We start from the raw sequence: 20,000 nt of genomic DNA on the forward strand, positions 1-20,000 counted from the left end.
AAACAGAACTATACGGGTCACACTAAACTAGGTTTTTCTGTACATGTGATCCTGATGTTTCCTCAGTTGTAAGTAGTGGCTGCCATATAACATGTACTTATAAAATGTTTTTCCCAAATTTCCATTACATTATCAAAGAAGTCTGTGGGGAGTTTTGTACCATTTGTCTTGCATCGTGTATCTAATAAATTAAGGATTTCCCCATTAATTTAGGAGAAGAGTTGCAAAGAATACTATGTTAATTTGTTTGCATGTAATATAATGCTCAGCAGGGGAGACAACAAAGGAAGTAGGTAAAGGGTCAGAGAAGAAAGTAGTATATTGTTCCCTCATTGTATGAACTTAGACTCAGTCATAAGCTATGTAAGGGAGGAACAATTTCTAACTTTTTTCAGGCTGAGAGCCTTTGAGTGATATGGTGGGGCCATACTTTAAAACTGACTGGATCTAAATGAAATATAACTATATTAAGTATAACCCTTATACACTTAATTATTTTCCTGTTCTTTTAGTTGTGTGTCAGAATGTTGTCATCTGTCAGAAATGCTCTGAATCTGTATTTAAAGCTTAAGAAGCACAGGTTATATACTATTGTTCTGGAGGTAAAAGCTTCAGAGGGAGTTTTTTAAATCAGGGAAATTGAATCAGATAAAACAAGTGTTACCATTCACATAGGCTGAGGCAATTCTAAGTATATCAGAAAACAAGAGAAAATGGGTAGGTTTGCTTCAGTTCACAGATCTTTGAAGATTGGAAGCTAAACTCCAAGAGCAAAGAAATGAACAGAATATATTTAGATAAAAGAACTGGGAAATAAAGGGACAAATAAATAATGGATTGTAACAATAAAGACAAGAATTTGTATTAACCCATGTACTAAGTAAAACCATTTGAAAGATTTTTTGAAGAAACTTATATGAGCTGTGCAAAAAAAACATTATTAAGGTATGTTGTTGGTAAAAAGCCAGGCACATCTAAGTATCACAGGATGAGACAAAGATCAGAAATCTCAGATGAGAAAGGATTTCAATAATCGGTCTAGGAAAGAGATTTCCTGAATATAGAATGGAACTTTCTCCAAGAGGGGAGAGAAAAGTTTTTGTTATGTTTTCAAGGGAGACTTGTCACAGAAGAGAGAGCGGTGAAGTGAAAGATCAAATTTGTGTACTTGTTATGCGTGATATATAATAATGTTAATGGATAAGGAAAAACAAAATGGTCCCTCTGTCTTTAGACTGATTATACATAAATCCTACATGACTGGTCCATGGTACAACTCCTTCAGTCTCAGAGAGATTAATAATTCATATTGCGTGAGAATAGTAAATTTGCCAGGATTCTCTTCAGGCAAGGAGGCAGGTTTGCTACACCATCGTTTTTTGTCAGATCTTAGACTGGGACAGATACTGAAGTTTCTACTGCTCCTGCTGAATTAGCTAGTTCATTTTTAGGCTAAGTGATCCATTTGAATAAAAATTTGATTTTGATATTGAAACAAAGTTTTGATGGCATAAAGCATACCCAGCAGGGTTGCAAGAATATCAATATGGTATTTTTTTTAAAGCTCAGAGTCAGAGTGTAGGTTTACCTCCTGCAATGTTGGAAAAACAAGTACATACTGTAAATGTTGCTACCAGACTTCATGCAGATATCTGTTCTCTAAAAACTCCACTCTTCATTCACTAACTGAAGTACATTCAAAGGCTAGGTAAAATTTATTTTTAAAGTGTTTGATTTGTTTTATAGCATTTATTGCAGAGTAGGAAGAAGTTGTATGTATATCCTGCAATCAACAGCAGTTAAGGCCTCTATGTATGTTATTCTCTATAGTTTAAATCCTGGGGGTGGGGGGGTTCCTCCCATCTTTCCAAATCAGTGTCTTTCCTCATGGTCATGGGAGGGAGGTACAACTGAGATATGTTTATATACAGTTCTGTCTCGACTGAGAATCTTGGTTCCTGCCATGCCAGTTTCAGTTCTTTAAAAACACAGAAATAGAAACCAGGAATTAGCTGGAGAATAAGGGCCTTCTTTAATAAGATAGTTAGTTTATATATGTTGATATTGTAAATAGTGTCAGGCTTGGAAGCCATCTTTTACAGTGGGCCTCAAGCCTGCCACATATTCAAACATATTCTACTGTGGGAAACTGGGAGGGGGGAATTGCATGGGAGATGTGTAGCTATAATAACATTCTTTCGCAGAAAGTCAAGGTCGTTTTGTCCCTGCACCTGGACTGATGTGGATGAGAGAAGTCTTCCTTAGTGACAGTGGCTGATTGGGCTATGTGATGGACTTGTAGGTGCTGGGGCAGGGTCTTGAACTTTCAACTGGGTGGGAAAAACCTGGAAGCTTTCAGATTCAGGTTTTCCCAGATGTGCCAACATGGCTCTTCTAATAAATTGGAATTTTGAGAAAACTCTAGCCTTGAACTTTTATTTTTTGGAGGATGCTATTTGGAACCTTGACAAATAGATTAGTATTTTAACAGAAAGTCTCAAGGCATGTTATAAAGAGTAAATAGATGGGATGGTTTGTAGGTTGGACACAATCATAAGCAAACCAGATTTAGACAGTAGTTAACACCACTTAGTAGTGCTGAATTTAATGGATTTATATTATGTGGGTTAACCACTTGATTTACATAAGTGGATTACTTATTTCATAAAACAGAGAAGGCAGAAAGTTTTGAAAGGGCCAGGATCTCTGAAGGCTATTCCAAGGCTGCTAGCATTGTGTTTTGTGTAAGAATGGCTTAAATGATGCATCTGGAAGTCACTATTTGCCTCTCTTCAGTGTCGACACTAACACAGTGGGAGTGTCTCCAGATGGAAGGAATGTGCTTGGTATTGATGTGGTGAATGGGCGCATTGTCAGGCTGAGTTACCCTAGCTCACAAAGAATTCCTGTCTGTAACCCCCCGATGACATTTTGCCAGAAATAAGCCATCAACCTACTGCCAACACAAATAAAAGCTGGGATTCCTTGGTAAGCACAAAGCTTCTGTATGCTCATTTCCGGGCTGTGTGAACCCTTCTGAGAAAGGATAGATGGATGGTTCAGCTCCTGGTTATTCCTTCACACAGCTTAAAATGACAGATCTTCCACACTCTTAACATGGAAAATCAACAAGAGACCATTTCTAATAAAGTTTGAATTCTTTATCAATGACATCTGCTCTTCATATATTCAAAAGTTAACATTTATGGCTTTCCATTAGAGCAAGAAAATGAATATTTTATTCATTTTACATTTGACCTTTCAGACATCACTTTTCCTACATGGGTCCAGCTCCCCAAAAGTAAAAACAAAATGAAAGCTTTTATGTAATCCAAAGCAAATCGTCTTGTATTTTGTCAAAAAAAAAGGCTTTAGCGTCATGGAGAAAAAGAAGTCATGCATTAATACTCTGTGGTGGGACCACGGGCTAGCACACCTAAACATTTACAACTGCAGTTCAACATTATGACAATATTTTAAAACATCAGATGATCTTGAAAGAGATTGTTGTATCCTCTGTATTTTTAATAAATTTTAAAATACTTAACATTTTCTGAAAATGCATGCAACAGAACCTCAAACTTAATAAAAGCAAATAGGCAGTCCCAAAAATTTTAAAAGCATGAGTGAATACTGTCAATGTAATATTTTTCTAGGAGTAGTTCCAGAATTTATTTCCAATATTTGTGTGTGATGGTGATCTACATTTTAATTCTAAGGCTATAACAATCTGTTTACATTTTGAAAGTACTCTTATGCTTGTTGTATTGATATGAGTAGTATTCAACTCTTAGTGACCATATTGATAGATTCCCCCCTCCCTAGGATGATCCATTCTGAACTTGGCTTTCAGATTATCCTGCAGTGTATCCCTGCTGTAATTGCTATAATTGAGTTCATCCACTTTGTTGCTAAATCTTTCTTCCTTTTCTCCTTTCTCATCATTACAGATTTCTCCTGAGAGCTAGAACAGGGCACAGCAGAATAGAACAGAGCAGAACTTTATTCTGGTGACTGTCCATTAAAAATACAGTCAATAATATGAACAACACAAAATTGTTGTGTTGTGATAACTGAACTGTTATCAACCATACTCTGATTTCTTTTCAGATCACATTAATCTTTTGCTTTTTACTAAAGATTTTCAGAGATCCAGTTTGTGTCTAACATACAATATTTAAGCCTGAGCATTTTATGTCTCAAGTGAAAATTCTGAGTCAATATTCTTTTTATTCTGCTTCTACAATGTTCAGTTTTTGGTTCCAAGAGTGTTATGGAGAAAACACAATTTTCTCCAATTGCCTGCTCCATTCTGATCTTTGTAGATATAGACACCCACCATCTGAATAACTTTTCCAAGACCTTAATGGCAATGTTATTAAGAGCTACTCTGTGGTGTATTTCTTGATTGCTGGTTCTTAAAAGGCAGAAGCTGTCTTCAGTATCTTCATTGTCAGTTCTAAGTCTGGTTGCTGTAGCTATTGTCATGTTTGATCTTATTTATACTTAATATTAGTCCCATTATATAACTGTGCACTTTGGCTTTCATTATTAGGGAATGTAGAACTATCAATATAAACTGTACTAACATGAAATTTACTGCCATTGTTGATCTCACTCTTGTCTCTAGTGCATCAGCTATAACACACTATTGAATGGTGTTGGCCTGATTTTGCACATCCAGCATGTAATAAACAAATTGATTCGGGACTTTACAGACATTCATATTCTTCATATCAACCAAGGTGAAAAGCATCTGCCAATTACAGAACTGCATCAGGAATGGGTGAGTCATCTCTAGGATTCTTCCATTACTCTTTTCCAAGGGGAATATTTTTCTGAGTCAGAAAGAGAGTCAGAGAAGAACGGCAATTAGAATTTTTCTTCTTTCTTCTATTAAATAGGCAATAACTGCCATCTTCCAGATTTCTTTCAGCTCTCTTTGGCAAAGAGAGGGTTAGTTTCCATCATTTCATTGTTTCAGTAGTTCAGTCTTCCACCAAATTGGTAAGGGCCATTGAATTAAGGTATTTACTGTACAGCAGACTTCCCCAACCTTTACGGCTTTGCAGACTGATGGTGGTGGTGGGAATGGTTCCATGCACAGCAGGCAAGTGTTTGCATGCAGTTCCATTTGAACGCCTGCTCACCCGCCGCTTGCACATATGGAGTGTGGGTTCATGCGCTCACTCGTGTGAGAGGGGAGGTGCCTGCAAACAAGCACTGTTTCGTGGCCCAGTTTTAAAAGGCTCAAGGTCCCATAGTGGCCCGTGGCCCAGGGGTTGTGGATCCCTGCTGTACAGTACTGCTTTCTGAGTAGACTAGTAATTCTGATGGGCATTTTGGTGTCTGTCATTTTAAGGGGATCTCAGTAGACTGTTGGCAGACAAGATTTGCTGGCAACTGAAGGTGAGGAGGCAGGGCAACAATAGATAAAATCACCAGTGGGATTCCATTATAGAAACAGCAGGTGTAGAGAAATTTCAAAGGGACTCTGACACACACACACACACACACACACTAAAATTTCTGGAATATAAAAAGGAGCAAAGGGAAAACACCTCTACTGAGATATAGCCTATCTCAGTATAGTTCTAATCTTCCTGTAGAGCCTGTTTCCTGAGCTGAATTACTGTGAAGGGCTGACATCAGCACACATTGTGTGGTAATTTGGTGCAAGTAGTTAAAGGCCCAGAGAGGTGTTAAATTTCACTAAAGGCACTGCTTGCTGGGGAGAAGAAACAAGCAAATATATGTGTTCCCTACTGTAAATGTGGAAATATAGTACCTTATTTCCTTTGCCATCTTACTGTGTTCATCTTACTGTCTTTCAATTGTCAAGGGATTTCAATATCTGTAAGGTGATTGTGTTTTCTAAACTATACAAATTCTAGGAATTAGTATATCTCAGCAAAATATTTGTTGATATCTTATAAATAAATACTTTTCTTTTTTTGCAAGAACATTTGAAATCTTAGGGATTAACATTATTTTTCAACTGCGTTTTGAATAAAAGTTTAAGAATGAGTACTTCATAAATGACCTAAGCTTAGATAGTATAGATTATAGAAAGAAGAGAATTATGTTGTAATTATAAAGTAAGAAATAAATGTATAACTATATTTAGAACTGCTGCAAAGATCAGAAGCTTTTTTGTAACTTTATTTTCTTTTTTCTTGTACCTTTAGCTTTCCCCTTTGATTTCTTCTTTTCTTTTTCTCACTTTTAGTTTGCATTAGCTTTTATTATGTTTTTAAAATGTTTAAAAGTATATAAATAAATAAATAAATAAATATTCTAGGCTTTGTTGCATTTATTTCTCTTTTCCCTCATGAGGATTTTGTAAAAAACACATAAACCTAGATCTTTTTTAAAAAAAGCACAGTCACATATAAAATAATAAAAAGCAAGATTAAAAGATTAATATCAATAAATAATATGTATTGTACCAAATTCTACATACATTTTCCGCCTTAAACATTAAATAAGCAATCATGTACATTAATTTATAGCACTGAATAAAGTCATGCAGAAACTTAATCTGCAGGTGTTGAATGTAGGATTTCATCTTTAAACCAATTACCTGATAGCTTGATAGCCCTTTTCTGGGATTATCCAATCCCATCCTTCCTCCTCCTCCTATTACAAAATACAAAGACCTGCAAATAGAAATAGAAATACTGTGGCAGAAGAAAGCAAAGATAATACAATAGTAATAGGTGCCTTGGGTGCAATCCCAAAACATCTGGAGCACCACTTGAACACCCTCAGCACTGACAAAACGACCATCAGTCATTTGCAAAAGGCACCTTTACTTGGCACAGCTTATATCCAGTAATAATACCTTTAACACCATCAAACAACAATATCTGCCTATCCCAGGTCTTTGGGAAGACTCAATAAAAATGCCAAAAGAAACATCTGGCTGATTGTGCAACCAACCACAACAATAAATTAAAAACTATATACATAAACATAAAAATCATATATATGTATATGTATGTATGTATGTATTTATGTATGTATGTATGTGTATGTATGTATGTATGTGTATGTATGTATGTATGTATATAGATAGATGATAGATAGATAGATAGATAGATAGATAGATAGATAGATAGATAGATAGATAGATGCATTTGTGCTGATAAATAAATAAAAGGAGACTAGTATAGATCCATTTCAAGCTATTTAGCTCTCATCAGCTAACCCTTACTGGGATTTGAACCTGAGCTATTTTACATGTTAGGCAGTTGTATTAGCCTCTAAGCCACAAGCTCTCCTCTCTTATCAGATGAGCCAAGGAAACAATTAAGTGTTATGTCAAAGCACCTGGTATGCCCAGATATGGGAGGGAGCATACTGCTTCCCTTTTAAGGAAGGCTTAGAGGCTAATACAATTGCCTAACATGTAAAAACAGCCCAGGTTCAAATCCCAATAAGGGTATGGCTAACTGATGAGAGTTAAATAGCTTGAAACAGATCTATACTAGTCTCTCTTTATTTATTTATTAGCACAAATGCAACACAAAAAATGGTTTTCTGCCTGGAAGGCTCTTAGGGTGGAGCTGAACGGCAAAAGGGAAGTACTATGCTCCCTCCCATATTTGGGCATACAAGGTGCTGTGACATAACACTATATACTATAAATTGGTTGGGGGTTGGGGGACAGAAGAAATAAATATTTTACAGTAGCAATAAAATGTTAGTGCCAGTGGTGCTACTAACAAAGGATAAAATCAGTCGCATCCAGCCCAGATCCTAAAATATTACGTCAGTTAAAGAAGTTAAAGAAATAAGCTTACAATATGCCACACTGCTTAGAATAAAGAGGCTTGGAAAGACAGCAGTGGAAGGAAAACATGGGCAACTTTATTTCTTGAACTGTATTAATTAATTGATTTTAAAAACAAACAACAGAAACATTTACAATACAATACAATAGCAGAGTTGGAAGGGACCTTGGAGATCTTCTAGTCCAACCCCCTGCCTAGGCAGGAAACCCTATACCATTCCAGACAAATGGCTATCCAACATCTTCTTAAAGACTTCCAGTGTTGGGGCATTCACAACTTCTGGAGGCAAGCTGTTCCACTGATTAATTGTTCTAACGGTCAGGAAATTTCTCCTCATCTTCTAAGTTGCTTCTCTCCTTGATTAGTTTCCACCCATTGCTTCTTGTTCTACCCTCAGGCACCTTGGAGAATAGTTTGACTCCCTCTTCTTTGTGGCAGCCCCTGAGAAATTGCTATCATGTCTCCCCTAGTCCTTCTTTTCATTAAACTAGACATACCTAGTTCCTGCAACCGTTCTTCATATGTTTTAGTCTCCAGTCCCCTAATCACCTTTGTTGCTCTTCTCTGCACTCTTTCTAGAGTCTCCACATCTTTTCTACATCATGGCGACCAAAACTGAATGCAGTATTCCAAGTGTGGCCTTACCAAGGCGTTATAAAGTGGTATTAACACTTCACATGATCTTGATTGTATCTCTCTGTTTATGTAGCCTAGAAGTGTGTTGGCTTTTTTGGCAGCTGCTGCACACTGCTGGCTCATATTTAAATGGCTGTCCACTAGGATTCCAAGATCCCTCTCACAGTTACTACTATTGAGCAAGGTACGACCTGTACTGTACCTGTGCATTTTGTTTTTCTTGCCTAAATGTAGAACCTTACTTTTTTCACCATTGAATTTCATTTTATTAGATAGTGCCCAATGTTCAAGTTTGTCAAGATCTTTCTGTATCTTAAGCCTATCTTCTGGAGTGTTGGCTCTTCCTGCCAGCTTGGTGTCATCTGCACATTTGATGAGTTCCCCATTTATTCCCTCATCCAAATCATTGATGAAGATGTTGAAGAGTACTGGGCCTAAAACAGAGCCTTGGGGTACTCCACTGCATACTTCTCTCCATGTAGATGCAGTTCCATTGAGGACTACACGTTGAGTGCGGTTGGTCAGCCAGTTACGAATCCATCTGGTGGTGATACCGTCCAACCCATGGTCTACCTTATCAAATGCCTTACTGAAGTCCAAATAAACTATATTGACGGCATTTCATATTCTTAAAACAATTACAATTAGATAAAGCCAATTAGATAAAACAAACTCCAGGAAATTATTTACTCTAGCAAAATGTGTGTTAATACCCTATAAATCAAAGTGGATTTTCTTGTCTCCTGATTTTTTTTTTTTTGTCTCCTGATGAGATTCAATGGAGGTAGATAGAAGATTTAAAATTTCCCATCTAAGCGAAGGAGGCCAAACCATAATCCTTAACCCTATTGGATTTCTAAATTCATTAACCATGATTAAATATTATTTCATTCCTCATTTTAAAGGGTCTGTTAAGTGGCTATTGTCTTTACAGTATATTTCTATATTAACTTTGGAACATTAACATTCTTTGATCTCTAATCTAAAACTTGGGAGTCTGAATTATGTTTTCTTATCTCTCTCCCTTTATTAGAATTTCTCACATAAATGAAGTTGTTATATTCTATTGTACAAGATCTTGAACTTTGATATTTTGAGCCTTAGTGATGTCAGAGAAGTTGGCATCAAAGTGGGAAAGGGAAATATAATTTCCCCCACCTTTAAGCTAGAACTTCTAAAAAGATTCAAATATGCGTGGAATATATTAACATGAAATTAACCTGGGAATAGTAAACTGGCAACTTCATGAAAGTAACAAATGTCTAAATATAGCTCAAAAATTGTATTTATGGAATAAACATCAGTCGCTAAACAACATTTTGACAAAATTCCAACCATTTCAAATGCTGGCAACAGTATAGTGAAGTCTAAGCCAGGAAAAAGGCCAGAAATAATTTGTTTGGGAATTTTAGATCTCCAGCTGCATTGATCCTGGAATAGATATGCAGAAACCCAAAATAAAGCAGAGGCAGAGGGGATTGTGCAGCTGGGCTGTGATCTTCCCTCTATTAAGTGGTGAGTGACAGTAAATGCCTGTAGTGCTAGACTTTAGAAACAATGGAATTGCTTTTGACAGTGTTTTTTTAACCTTGGCAACTGAACTTTCAGATGTGTGGACTTCAACTCCCAGAATTTCCCAGCATGCTGATTGAGGAATCCTGAGAGTCAAAGTCCACATACCTGAACATTGGTAAGTTTGAGAAATGCTGTTTTAGACCCTGCCATCCTTAGTATAGCACTGCCCAATTAGACTTCACTTTAAATTGAGAGTTATAGCAATAATAAAAAAAAATATGTGGAAAAGGTATTCCTCTGTGGGACATGTTGCAACATTCTGAATTCTATTGCTTCTAATCCTGTTTTTTCTTCTGTTGTAATTACAGGTATCATGCTGAGAAAATATTGTCACCTGAAATACATTGTTGTTGGATTATTGTTGGTGGTGGCTCTTATTACTTTAATCACTGTGGCTATCACACAGAATTTATCTTCCACCAGGAACCATAAAGTAAGTTACAGAAAACTTCCCTGCTGAACTGCTGTGCTTCCAATCCCATTAGACACAAAAGGGGAGCCCACATGAAGACTAAAGTCAGATGTGTGTTAATGCATTCACTATTGCATGCTTCTTTTTGTTGGAGGCTCCAGGTAACAATAATATCTCCTTTTCTCTTCCAATAGAATCCCAGAAGGATTGCCCACAACACAAAGAATGCTCTCATTTTAAAGTCCAATATATCTTATCCCCTGCTCACAAGTAACAATTTTAGGCTTTAGCCTTCCTTAATTGTACCACTTTACATTCCATTTTGTTCTGGCAATTTCCAATTTCCCTTTTATTCTAACCATTTCCAAAGCAACCTTATGGTGTATAAAATCTGCTAGTAAGTACACTTTAACGGTGGAACTAGTTACCAAGTTAGGTAGTGGATTTTTCTACACTGAAGGTCTTCTCACCAAGACTGTATAGTCATTTGTCAGGAAAATTTGTCCAGAGTACAGGGTTGGGTTCAATAATATAAATGTTCCCCTGAAAATGTGGTTCTGTTTGTAAAAGAAATCTGCTATGTGACACTGTTTTCAAAGGTACCTTTTATCACCATCTCCCAGTACAGTATCCTGAAATTTAAAAAACAAATTTGTGAGTTTTTCTCTCCTGCAGTATGGGATTGTGTTGGATGCCGGTTCTTCCCACACAAGTCTATATATATATGAATGGCCAGCTGAGAAAGAGAATAATACAGGAATGGTGCATCAGCTTGAAGTATGTGACGTAGAAGGTAAGAAATGGGGGAAATGGCATTTTGTAATAAATTAGCCGTCTCCATGGAATATGATGGAATTGTGAATGAGGAAAACAGATGCTACCAAGGAACAATCAGACAAGAGAGACAGGAGCCCTCAAGGGTTTAACAGAGAAAGAACTTTAGGAAGGTCTCACCCTACTTGACCATGTAATTAAAAGTGGCAGGAAATTTGTATTTTCAGAATTGGCAGATTCTTAAAATAAAGTGGAATTTGTTTGTCTAGTTATGTTTTCTGTCAGGTTTACCTGGGAGGGGATGTGTTTATGAAGAGGGAGGTAGTGCGATGGACTGCACTGAAGGGCAGAAAGGAGGGAGCAGATTCCAAGGAGTGGGGGGAAAGGCAAGAAATAGCACAGTCCAGACCTGAATCAACAATGGATAAAACAAATCAGGATTTAATACATAAAAACCTGCTCAAGTTTTTTTTAGTCCTTTAATAAAATTTAAGAGTTAAAATTACTACATTTAAGCAATTTAATGGGAGTAGTGTATATGTGAGATAAGAGAAGGGAAGGAAAAAGCACTTGCTCTTGTAACCCTGAACAATCTTTCACTGCTGAAAAACACCACATAAAAATTATAATTTGTGTTCCTTGGACTGAATCCTAAACTGTGTCAAATGATGCAATTTATATTCTTACACAGATTTACGGGTCCATCAAATTTTTGTTACGGTCATAGACCAACTTAAGGGTGGGATACAACAATAATTTTAAAAAACCTAAAAAAATAAAACAAAAATTTCACAAAATAAAAAAAACATAAAAATGCATTTTAAAAAGCTAATTATTTTTGTGTGTGTATACACATACAAGTTTTTTAAAAAACTATCGGGAGGTGTCATAACAGTAGATAAATACAAAAAACATAAAAGTTAATATATGGCTAATTCAATCTATCACAATGCAAAACACTCTTAACTAATGTAAATCTCAATAAGATTAATTTGAGGCATTCTAATGAATAAATAAAATTGTAATGAATTTTAAAAGCTGCTGTGCAACTCGACAACACTGAAACTTTTGCTATTTTAAATTAACTTGAGTCCGTGCATGTACAGGAGATACTGAATATTCTGAGTTTGAGCTGATCATAATTATTCTGTCTAGAAGTTATCATCTTGATTTAGAGGGAGGGCTTGATATCTTTAGAATCCCTGATAATAATGCCAGCTGGGGTAATATTTCGTAATAGGGTCAGTAACAACAGAGTAACAACACAAAATGGAAGTAACCACACAAAAGTAACAACATAAAAGAGAAGATAAAGCTATGTAAAAGTATTCCATAAATAGAAATGAGGGATATGGGGCTTTGCAAGCATGAGGGAAACCAAACCACATAGAAGGAGAAACGTCAGTACATAAAAGATGGCACTGAAAAACCATTTCTTCTTACTGGAGTAAGGAATAAGGTTGGCGAGGACAGAGCTGTTCTCAGACTCAAACTATTTATCGCAACATGGATCAAGTATCAAAGGTGGGATGTAAAAGTGCAATGAAAAAGCCAAAAAGTTAAACCTTTGATTAAAGTTCTGTATCGGGGCTTTGATTTTTGCGTGCTGCAGTGAAATAATAATACGTATTTATATGACTTCACTCATGTCTGCACTAAAGAGACTAACATGCCTGAGTCATGTCTGTGAGCCTTTTGCCAAGTGGGCCAAGGCTTAAATAAGGATTAGGTGGAGGGAGTTAGGAACCTCGATAGTTGCCAAGATAATTTAAAGGTGTAAGTGAAATGTCTGGACCTGTTTAGGTGCCCGATTATGAGTTATGAGATTGGAAAATGCTCCTATACTTACTAAAAAAAACCATAGGTAAGAGCACCAAACTCTTCACAAGTAAATCTGAAAGTGATCATGTTACCAGTCCAAAACCACAAGGAAGTCTCAGAGGGCATGGGGGGAAGGAGGGAGTGCAGTCAAGAAGGACAGATGACAAAAGCAACATTGCACTGTCACAGGACAAGGTCCATTCTTTTGTGCTGGTATGATAATGCTGCGCGCGCGCGCGCACACACACGAACGAAAGGGGTAAAGTTCACACTACAATGCTGCTTTCATTATTTTCATTAAAAACTTGGACTGTACTTTCTCCCTTCCCCAACCCCCCTCATGTATATGTCTCTGCTAGACACAACTATTGAAAGCATTATAAGCTGGATGTTTTAGGAATAAGTGGACTGAAGTGGACCATTTTAAATCAAAGTATATGATACACCACTCAAGACCATATGTAGGAGAGGACTCCAAATAAGGATACCACACAGAATGGGCCCAGCTGATCAATTAGCATGGTTGTCTCTATTAAAAATAATGGATACCAGATTAACGTCAATAATGTTCATACAAAGATATGTACCAACTACAGATGCAACTATGGAAGAGGCTGGCTAATTCAGCTTTTATTTTGAAAAAAAAATGGATTAATTAGAGAAAAAGATATTTCACAGAATATATAGCTCTGAAATCAAAACAATACTCTGCTTTTCTTCTTTCAGGTCCAGGAATCTCATCATATGCTAATGATGTGGAAAATATCAGTGTTCCCCTAAAACACTGTATGGATTCAGCAAAGGAGATTGTGCCACAGGGAAAGCATCAGGAGACGCCTGTTTATCTAGGGGCAACAGCTGGCATGCGGCTGCTGAGGTACCCTAGGAAAAGCAGCCTGCACTTTTTTTTAATGTTTCATAGAAATGAGCTCAGAGAAAACAGGCTTTTAAATGTCTATTTTGATTGGACACGATAGGAATTTTATATTAGTTTCCCGTGAGATGCTTGCATTTCGCTAACCCACTGTGTATTTAGTTATGTGCGAATGTATTTCGGTGTCCAATTTTATATAAATAAAGGACAGTTCAGTTTAGGATATATTTCTGGATCTAGCACAACAACGTTGCATGCATTCCTGTTTCCCATATTCTTTCAGCTTCATTGGTTTTGTGGGATAGATCACAAAAACCAGTGAGGGCCGGAGCAGAAGGTATTTCTTATATTTAAACCATGATATCTACAATTTTGCCATAAGCCACTGCTAAATAAGGGTGTGCCATTGTTTGAGGCACTTGTTCCGCAGACCACCTACCTTCTTTCTATGACAGTGTTGCCATAGTCAATAAAGGCCTTGGAGACAACCTTTTGGGGTGACTCCTACCTATAGCTCATATTCAGAAAACAGAATTGCTTGTAAATTCTTTTCCATGTTACATTGTTTTAAGAATACCATACAAAAGTAATCAGGAAAAATCTGAAGGTTTTAATGGAGCAATAAACCAGATGAGTCTTTCTGCTTCTCCCATCTTCTAAAAAATCATTTTTGGTAATATGTATCTTATTCCCTCACCATTTTCAAAAAGAAAAAATATGAGAACTCTTCCTAAGGAATCCTGTATAATTCCCCTTTCTTTTTACATGCAGTTTGAAAAATAAGGATGCTGCTAAGAGGGTTCTCTCTACAGTGGAGGAAACATTGCGTATATATCCCTTCAAGTTCCAGGGCGCCAGGATTCTCAGTGGTGAAGAAGAAGGTGCTTATGGCTGGATCACCCTTAATTACTTACTGGGCAAATTTACAGAGGTAATATGACATGTCAGAAAAGCAAGTGATGACCAGGAATTCTCACTTGATTTGGTTTTCTAAGAGTCCTTTCGTTCTTCAATTCTATTCAGAGCTATAGGAGAATATCAAACATTAAAATGGAATATAATGTAACAAATCCCACAGGATTATGATAGGGTTGGAAGGGGATACTGACCCCAATCGCATACAACAGCATGATTGTTAGAGGACTTTCCACTTCAGCTTCAAATAATATGGCAAATGGGTGCCTAGAATTTAGTAATTTGTTCCACTGTTTTTACCCTAACAAAGTTTTCATAACAATCCATTAGAATTTGCTTTCCTAAAATGTAAGGTCTTTATTCTAATTTCTTCATTCTGGGAAAATAGAGAAAAGATCACAATCACGTGGCTGAATGTGTGATATTGCTTTCATTTTTGTGCTGAGGTCTTATATCCTGTTGTAGTCCCCTAGGTTTGGCTGTTATATCTCTCAGTCTAACTCTCCAATTTGTTCTTCTTGCAGTCTAGCTGGCCAAGAGTATTTGCCAATGCTTTCTTCAAAAGTGGGACAACAGGAGCACTGGATCTTGGAGGAGCATCTACACAGATTACTTTTGTACCCGATCCAGATAAGATTGAATTACCAACAAATATAATAAATTTCCATCTCTATGGCAAGGAATACATGGTATATACACATAGCTTCTTATGTTATGGGAAGGACCAAGCTCTTCAACGCAAGCTGTTACAAGATGTTCTTGTAAGTAATGGGTATCGATCCTTTTCTTAGATGTTGTGTGAAACTGATACAGCCTGCTTATCCAATAGTTTGTTTCCTTTAATACAGATAGTCCTTGACTTAATAACTACATTTGGGACCAGAATTTCCTATGCAATGTGGTCGTTAAAAGAGTTGCACCCTACTTTACAACCTTTTTGCTATGGTTGTTAAACAAATCATTGCAGTTGTTAAGCGAATTCTGCTTACCCCATTGACTTTGCTTATCAGAAGCTGGCTGGGAAAGTTGTAAATGGTGATCACACGTTCCCAGGACACTGCAACCGTCATAAATATGTACCCGTTGCCAAACCCCTGAATTTTGATCAGGTAACTATGTGGATGCTGCAACGGTCACAAGTTAAAGAACCAGCTGTAAGTCACTTTTTTCAGTGCCACTGTAACTTGGAACAGTCTCTAAATGAATGGTCAAGAATTGCATGTAATGCAATTAGGTTGTACTTCCTGAGCCTTTATACAAGGAGATTTTGACTGTTCTGGAAACTTCAGTTTTATCCTCAGAAAATAAGAATTACTAAGCATAAATGGGAAACTTTGGCCAGTGAGCCAGCACTATCCCATCAGATCAGAGACTCTAACTCACAAAACCTCTGATCTTGGCAGTTGTATTCCCTCCCATAAGAGGTATCCACAGGATACGATCCAATAAAAGCACATCATTGTGATACAAACTTGGTAGTTGTAGGATGTCACAATGTATTACAAATGGGATAGAGCTTGTGTCACAAATCTGCTTTTGTAATTTGCCCACTCTTCAGACTCTCTGCAGATACCTTACCTTCTAACTACCTGAAGCTAGCAAGCTATGGCTGTGCTTTAATAACTTTACCCTTTTCTCCTGTCAAACTGTGAAATAGAACATACCAGTACATATTGTGTTATATACAATAACTAGGATTGTAAGAGAAAGGCATGTCTCAGCTGTGTCAGATAGTATTCCTGCAGAACACTAGTTCTTTTGTGAATTGGAAACTGGATAGCAACTTCTGCTGCTAATTATTCTCACATATTTTTATTTGTACCATAATCACATTATACCACTAAAGCAGCTTTTCCTTGTCTAATGACATCTAGATATATTGATCTACAATTTCAATCATCTCAGTAGTTGGACATGTACTAAATCTAGAGAGTATGGGAATATACCCTACAGAATCAAGATTCAGAGGACTCGACCAAAATTAACTGAACACATCTTATGCCCCATTTTCCTTTTATTATTTGGCTCAGCTCAACAGTAATTTGAAATTAAAGTAAAAGGCATAGAAGAACTTTGACTTTGAGATGCTTATTCTTAGATTAAGAGTTTATGCCTTCATCTCAGCCTAATATTGTATTAAATCTTGAGAGTCATTTTCTTCATTTTTAATGTAATCCACTCAGTTGCCTAAAATGTGAGTTGAATAGCAAATTTCATAAATAAATAAATACCCAAACAAACATTTGTAGGAACACTGCATGTGAGAACAAGTACACAATAGATTGCAATAATTTTTCTTTCTAAAGTATTTCTTTCATTTCATCATTGTGTGTGTTCGTTATTTTTTTTTTTAATGGAATACATATATAAAATATGTAAGGATTCAAGGGTATAAATGAAGATTCAAGGCAGCCATTTCTTTTCTGACCTAGGCCTCACTGTACCCAGGTCAGGACTGTGACTGGAGTTATGCATAATGTTGCATACTTTGGCTTATTTGGTTTTGGCTTAATAAGATTTTTTTTCCAATCCAATCATTGAGGATTGTAAGCCATTGTTTATGGTGTTATGTGATAAATGAATGTACTGGGACTCATGTGATTGCTGATGAATTTTTTAACTTTTTTAGCTTTCAAAAACTGACAGAATCCATGACCCATGTTTTCACCAAGGATACGAGAGGACACTTAATGTTTCTGATCTGACCACAAATCCCTGCACAGCACATAACATCACTCCACCGTATTCTCAGATCCAAATCCAAGGTGATGGGAATTATGAAAAATGCTTAGAAAGCATCCAGAGAATCTTTAATACTGAAGAATGTCTTTACTCCAGCTGCTCGTTCAATGGCACTTTCTTGCCTGAGGTGTCTGGAGAATTTGGGGTGAGTCTTTTTAACATAGTGACAGCTTGGCAATGAACTAAAAGATTTCTGTGATGCTATTTCTTTTTTTTAAATTATTAATCCTATTATCTTTAGCAGTAGTCTTCAGCCAGGTTTGAACTACAAAAATAGAAGCATTGACAAATCAGTCTAATAAAATTACTGACATAAATGGCATGTAACAAACTGAGGATATAAAAATGACCATTGGTGCATATTGATTACATGTGATTACATACCACTATCACAAAGGCTGGCATGGCATTTGTGTGATAGCATCATTACACAAATCATGGCATTTGTGTGATAGCATCATTACACAAATCATGGCATTTGTGTGATAGCATCATTACACAAATCATGGCATTTGTGTGATAGCATCATTACACAAGTATTGTTATTTGTTCCTGCTTGACATTCCCCACGTGCAACCATGTATTTAGTCTAAGTAGCTGCCTGTTCATTTAAGGCAGGGTTGCTCAGTTTTGCCGACTTCAAGATATGTGGACTTCAACTCCCTGACTGGTTGGGGAATTTGGGGAGTTGAATAATACTTCTTCAAGTTGCCAAAGTTGAGAAACATTGGTTTAAGGGAAATGTTTCTTTAAAAAAAAAACCAAAAAAAAACTTCCTAACTTTTTTTCCCAGAGACCCATTTTTGCAAAGGCTCCATTTTATAGTAGTGACTACATTTCTATAAACATTACTTTAACAGACACTGTGCAGAGGCTGGCAGTTGTAGATGCAGCACTATAGCATTTCCACTGGCTGGAAACATCCAAAACAAATTCCCAAAAGGAGGATTCCCTCTGGAGTCTATAGATGGCATATTTGATTTCAGTTTCCAAAAATAAAGAGCCAGGATCTTGGTAGAGTCTCTTTCCCAGCTTCTGTCCTGTTGTAGCTTGAGCCAGCAGAGCTTTGGAAGTGGCGGGTGATCTATCCCTGTGATCTCTTTCATGAAAAAACTGCTCTGCCTCCATTTTTTCTTAATTGTTAACAAGTGGTTTCTATTTGCAAATAAAGTGCTATGTGTACTTGTTGACATGAAGCAATAGGAGAAGCCCCTGGGTTGTTGTTCTTACATGTAGTATTGAATTGGAGCTCCCAGCCATGTATAGAAGAAGCATAGCTTAGAGGCAGAGACACGGCCACTTTGCAGGTGGAAGATCTCACATTCACTGTCTGTCATCTCTAGTAAAAAAGCAGCAGTGATGTGGCTCAAGTCCCTAGAAACTGATGTAAGTCAGAATGATTGACTAAAATAAAGTTAGATAGTTCGTTGTCTAGCATCTTATTTCTTATGTATTCCAGCTCCTCATCTATTGTAATACGGTTTATTTCTTTGGACATAATATGTTATATCAATGTAGCAATTATGTTTTGTTCACCCAGTTCACATTAGTCTGTAGTTTCTAACCAATTATTAAGTACAGACAGTTGTGGACTAGATGAATAATTTGAACAAATATTTGTTCAGAAAACATATCCTTTGTGCGAAATATTGCCTATAGCAATATTTTGTTTCCATTTATTTATAACATTTGCAGGGCACCCCAATTTATTATGACTAAGAGGCTTATAAAAATACAACTATAAAAAATGAGTCTTTTTTAATCTTTCCTGAATAATTTCATATTACTTGATCTTTAGGCATTTTCTGCTTTCTACTATGTAATGAATTTTCTAAATGTGACCAAAAAACCCATGGACCAAGTGATAGAAACAGTGAAGAACTTTTGCTCCAAACCCTGGAATGAGGTATGTAATTTTTTCAAACAAAAAGACCATGATCTTGACTCACACAGGAGTGGCCTCCAATTCGTGCTAATTGTGTGAGATTAACTCAACTCAAAAATCAAAGCAAGGGAAGGGAAATCCCTAAAATCCGTTTACACTACAAATGTATAGTCCTCATGGCATGTGAAAAGGTTGTTCATTTGAAAACACACAAGATGGATTGTGATAGCTCCAAGGATTAACATTTATATGGAAGACAGAGTGCCTCAGTTTTTATAAAAGAGGAAGAAAGTCAAAGAAATAAACTTGTTTCCTTTTTCTCTGTCTAGGTGAAAGTCGAATTTCCTAAGGCAAAAGAGAAGTACTTGAGCGAGTACTGTTTCTCGAGTACATATATTATCTCCCTGCTTGGCCAGAGATACAACTTCACTAAGGAAAAATGGCAGACTATCCACTTCCTGAAGAAGGTACCTTTAACATTCAGAGGTAGAAATTAAGGAGTGGTGGTGGAGATTTATTTTAGAAGCTCACAAAAACTTTACACTACCATCTAAAATTAATCATTTGATT

The 20,000-nt window shown here is 36.6% G+C and overlaps 1 protein-coding gene across 6 annotated transcripts in view; it reads left to right on the forward strand.

Annotated features, from left to right (window-relative positions):
• ENTPD1 (ectonucleoside triphosphate diphosphohydrolase 1) overlaps positions 1-20,000 on the forward strand; it is a 56,214-nt gene that overhangs the window by 31,469 nt on the left and 4,745 nt on the right. For 5 of the 6 annotated variants that reach the window (XM_014052128.2, XM_087725698.1, XM_014052129.2 and 2 more), the window contains 9 exons: positions 4,631-4,786; positions 10,316-10,440; positions 11,095-11,212; positions 13,741-13,891; positions 14,660-14,819; positions 15,328-15,564; positions 17,433-17,690; positions 19,344-19,451; positions 19,760-19,897. In XM_014052128.2, the coding sequence (XP_013907603.2) occupies positions 4,783-4,786; positions 10,316-10,440; positions 11,095-11,212; positions 13,741-13,891; positions 14,660-14,819; positions 15,328-15,564; positions 17,433-17,690; positions 19,344-19,451; positions 19,760-19,897 (1,299 nt within the window). In that variant the 5' untranslated portion in view covers positions 4,631-4,782. Of the gene's footprint in view, positions 1-4,630; positions 4,787-10,106; positions 10,123-10,315; positions 10,441-11,094; positions 11,213-13,740; positions 13,892-14,659; positions 14,820-15,327; positions 15,565-17,432; positions 17,691-19,343; positions 19,452-19,759; positions 19,898-20,000 lie in introns of those variants that run through there. The other variant, XM_014052130.2, reaches the window with a different exon arrangement.

The sequence above is a fragment of the Thamnophis sirtalis genome, unplaced genomic scaffold (assembly GCF_051295495.1).
Source record: "Thamnophis sirtalis isolate CommonGarterSnake01/CBP01778 unplaced genomic scaffold, rThaSir2_p1.2 scaffold_11, whole genome shotgun sequence".
In the NCBI taxonomy this organism is placed as follows: domain Eukaryota; kingdom Metazoa; phylum Chordata; class Lepidosauria; order Squamata; family Natricidae; genus Thamnophis; species Thamnophis sirtalis.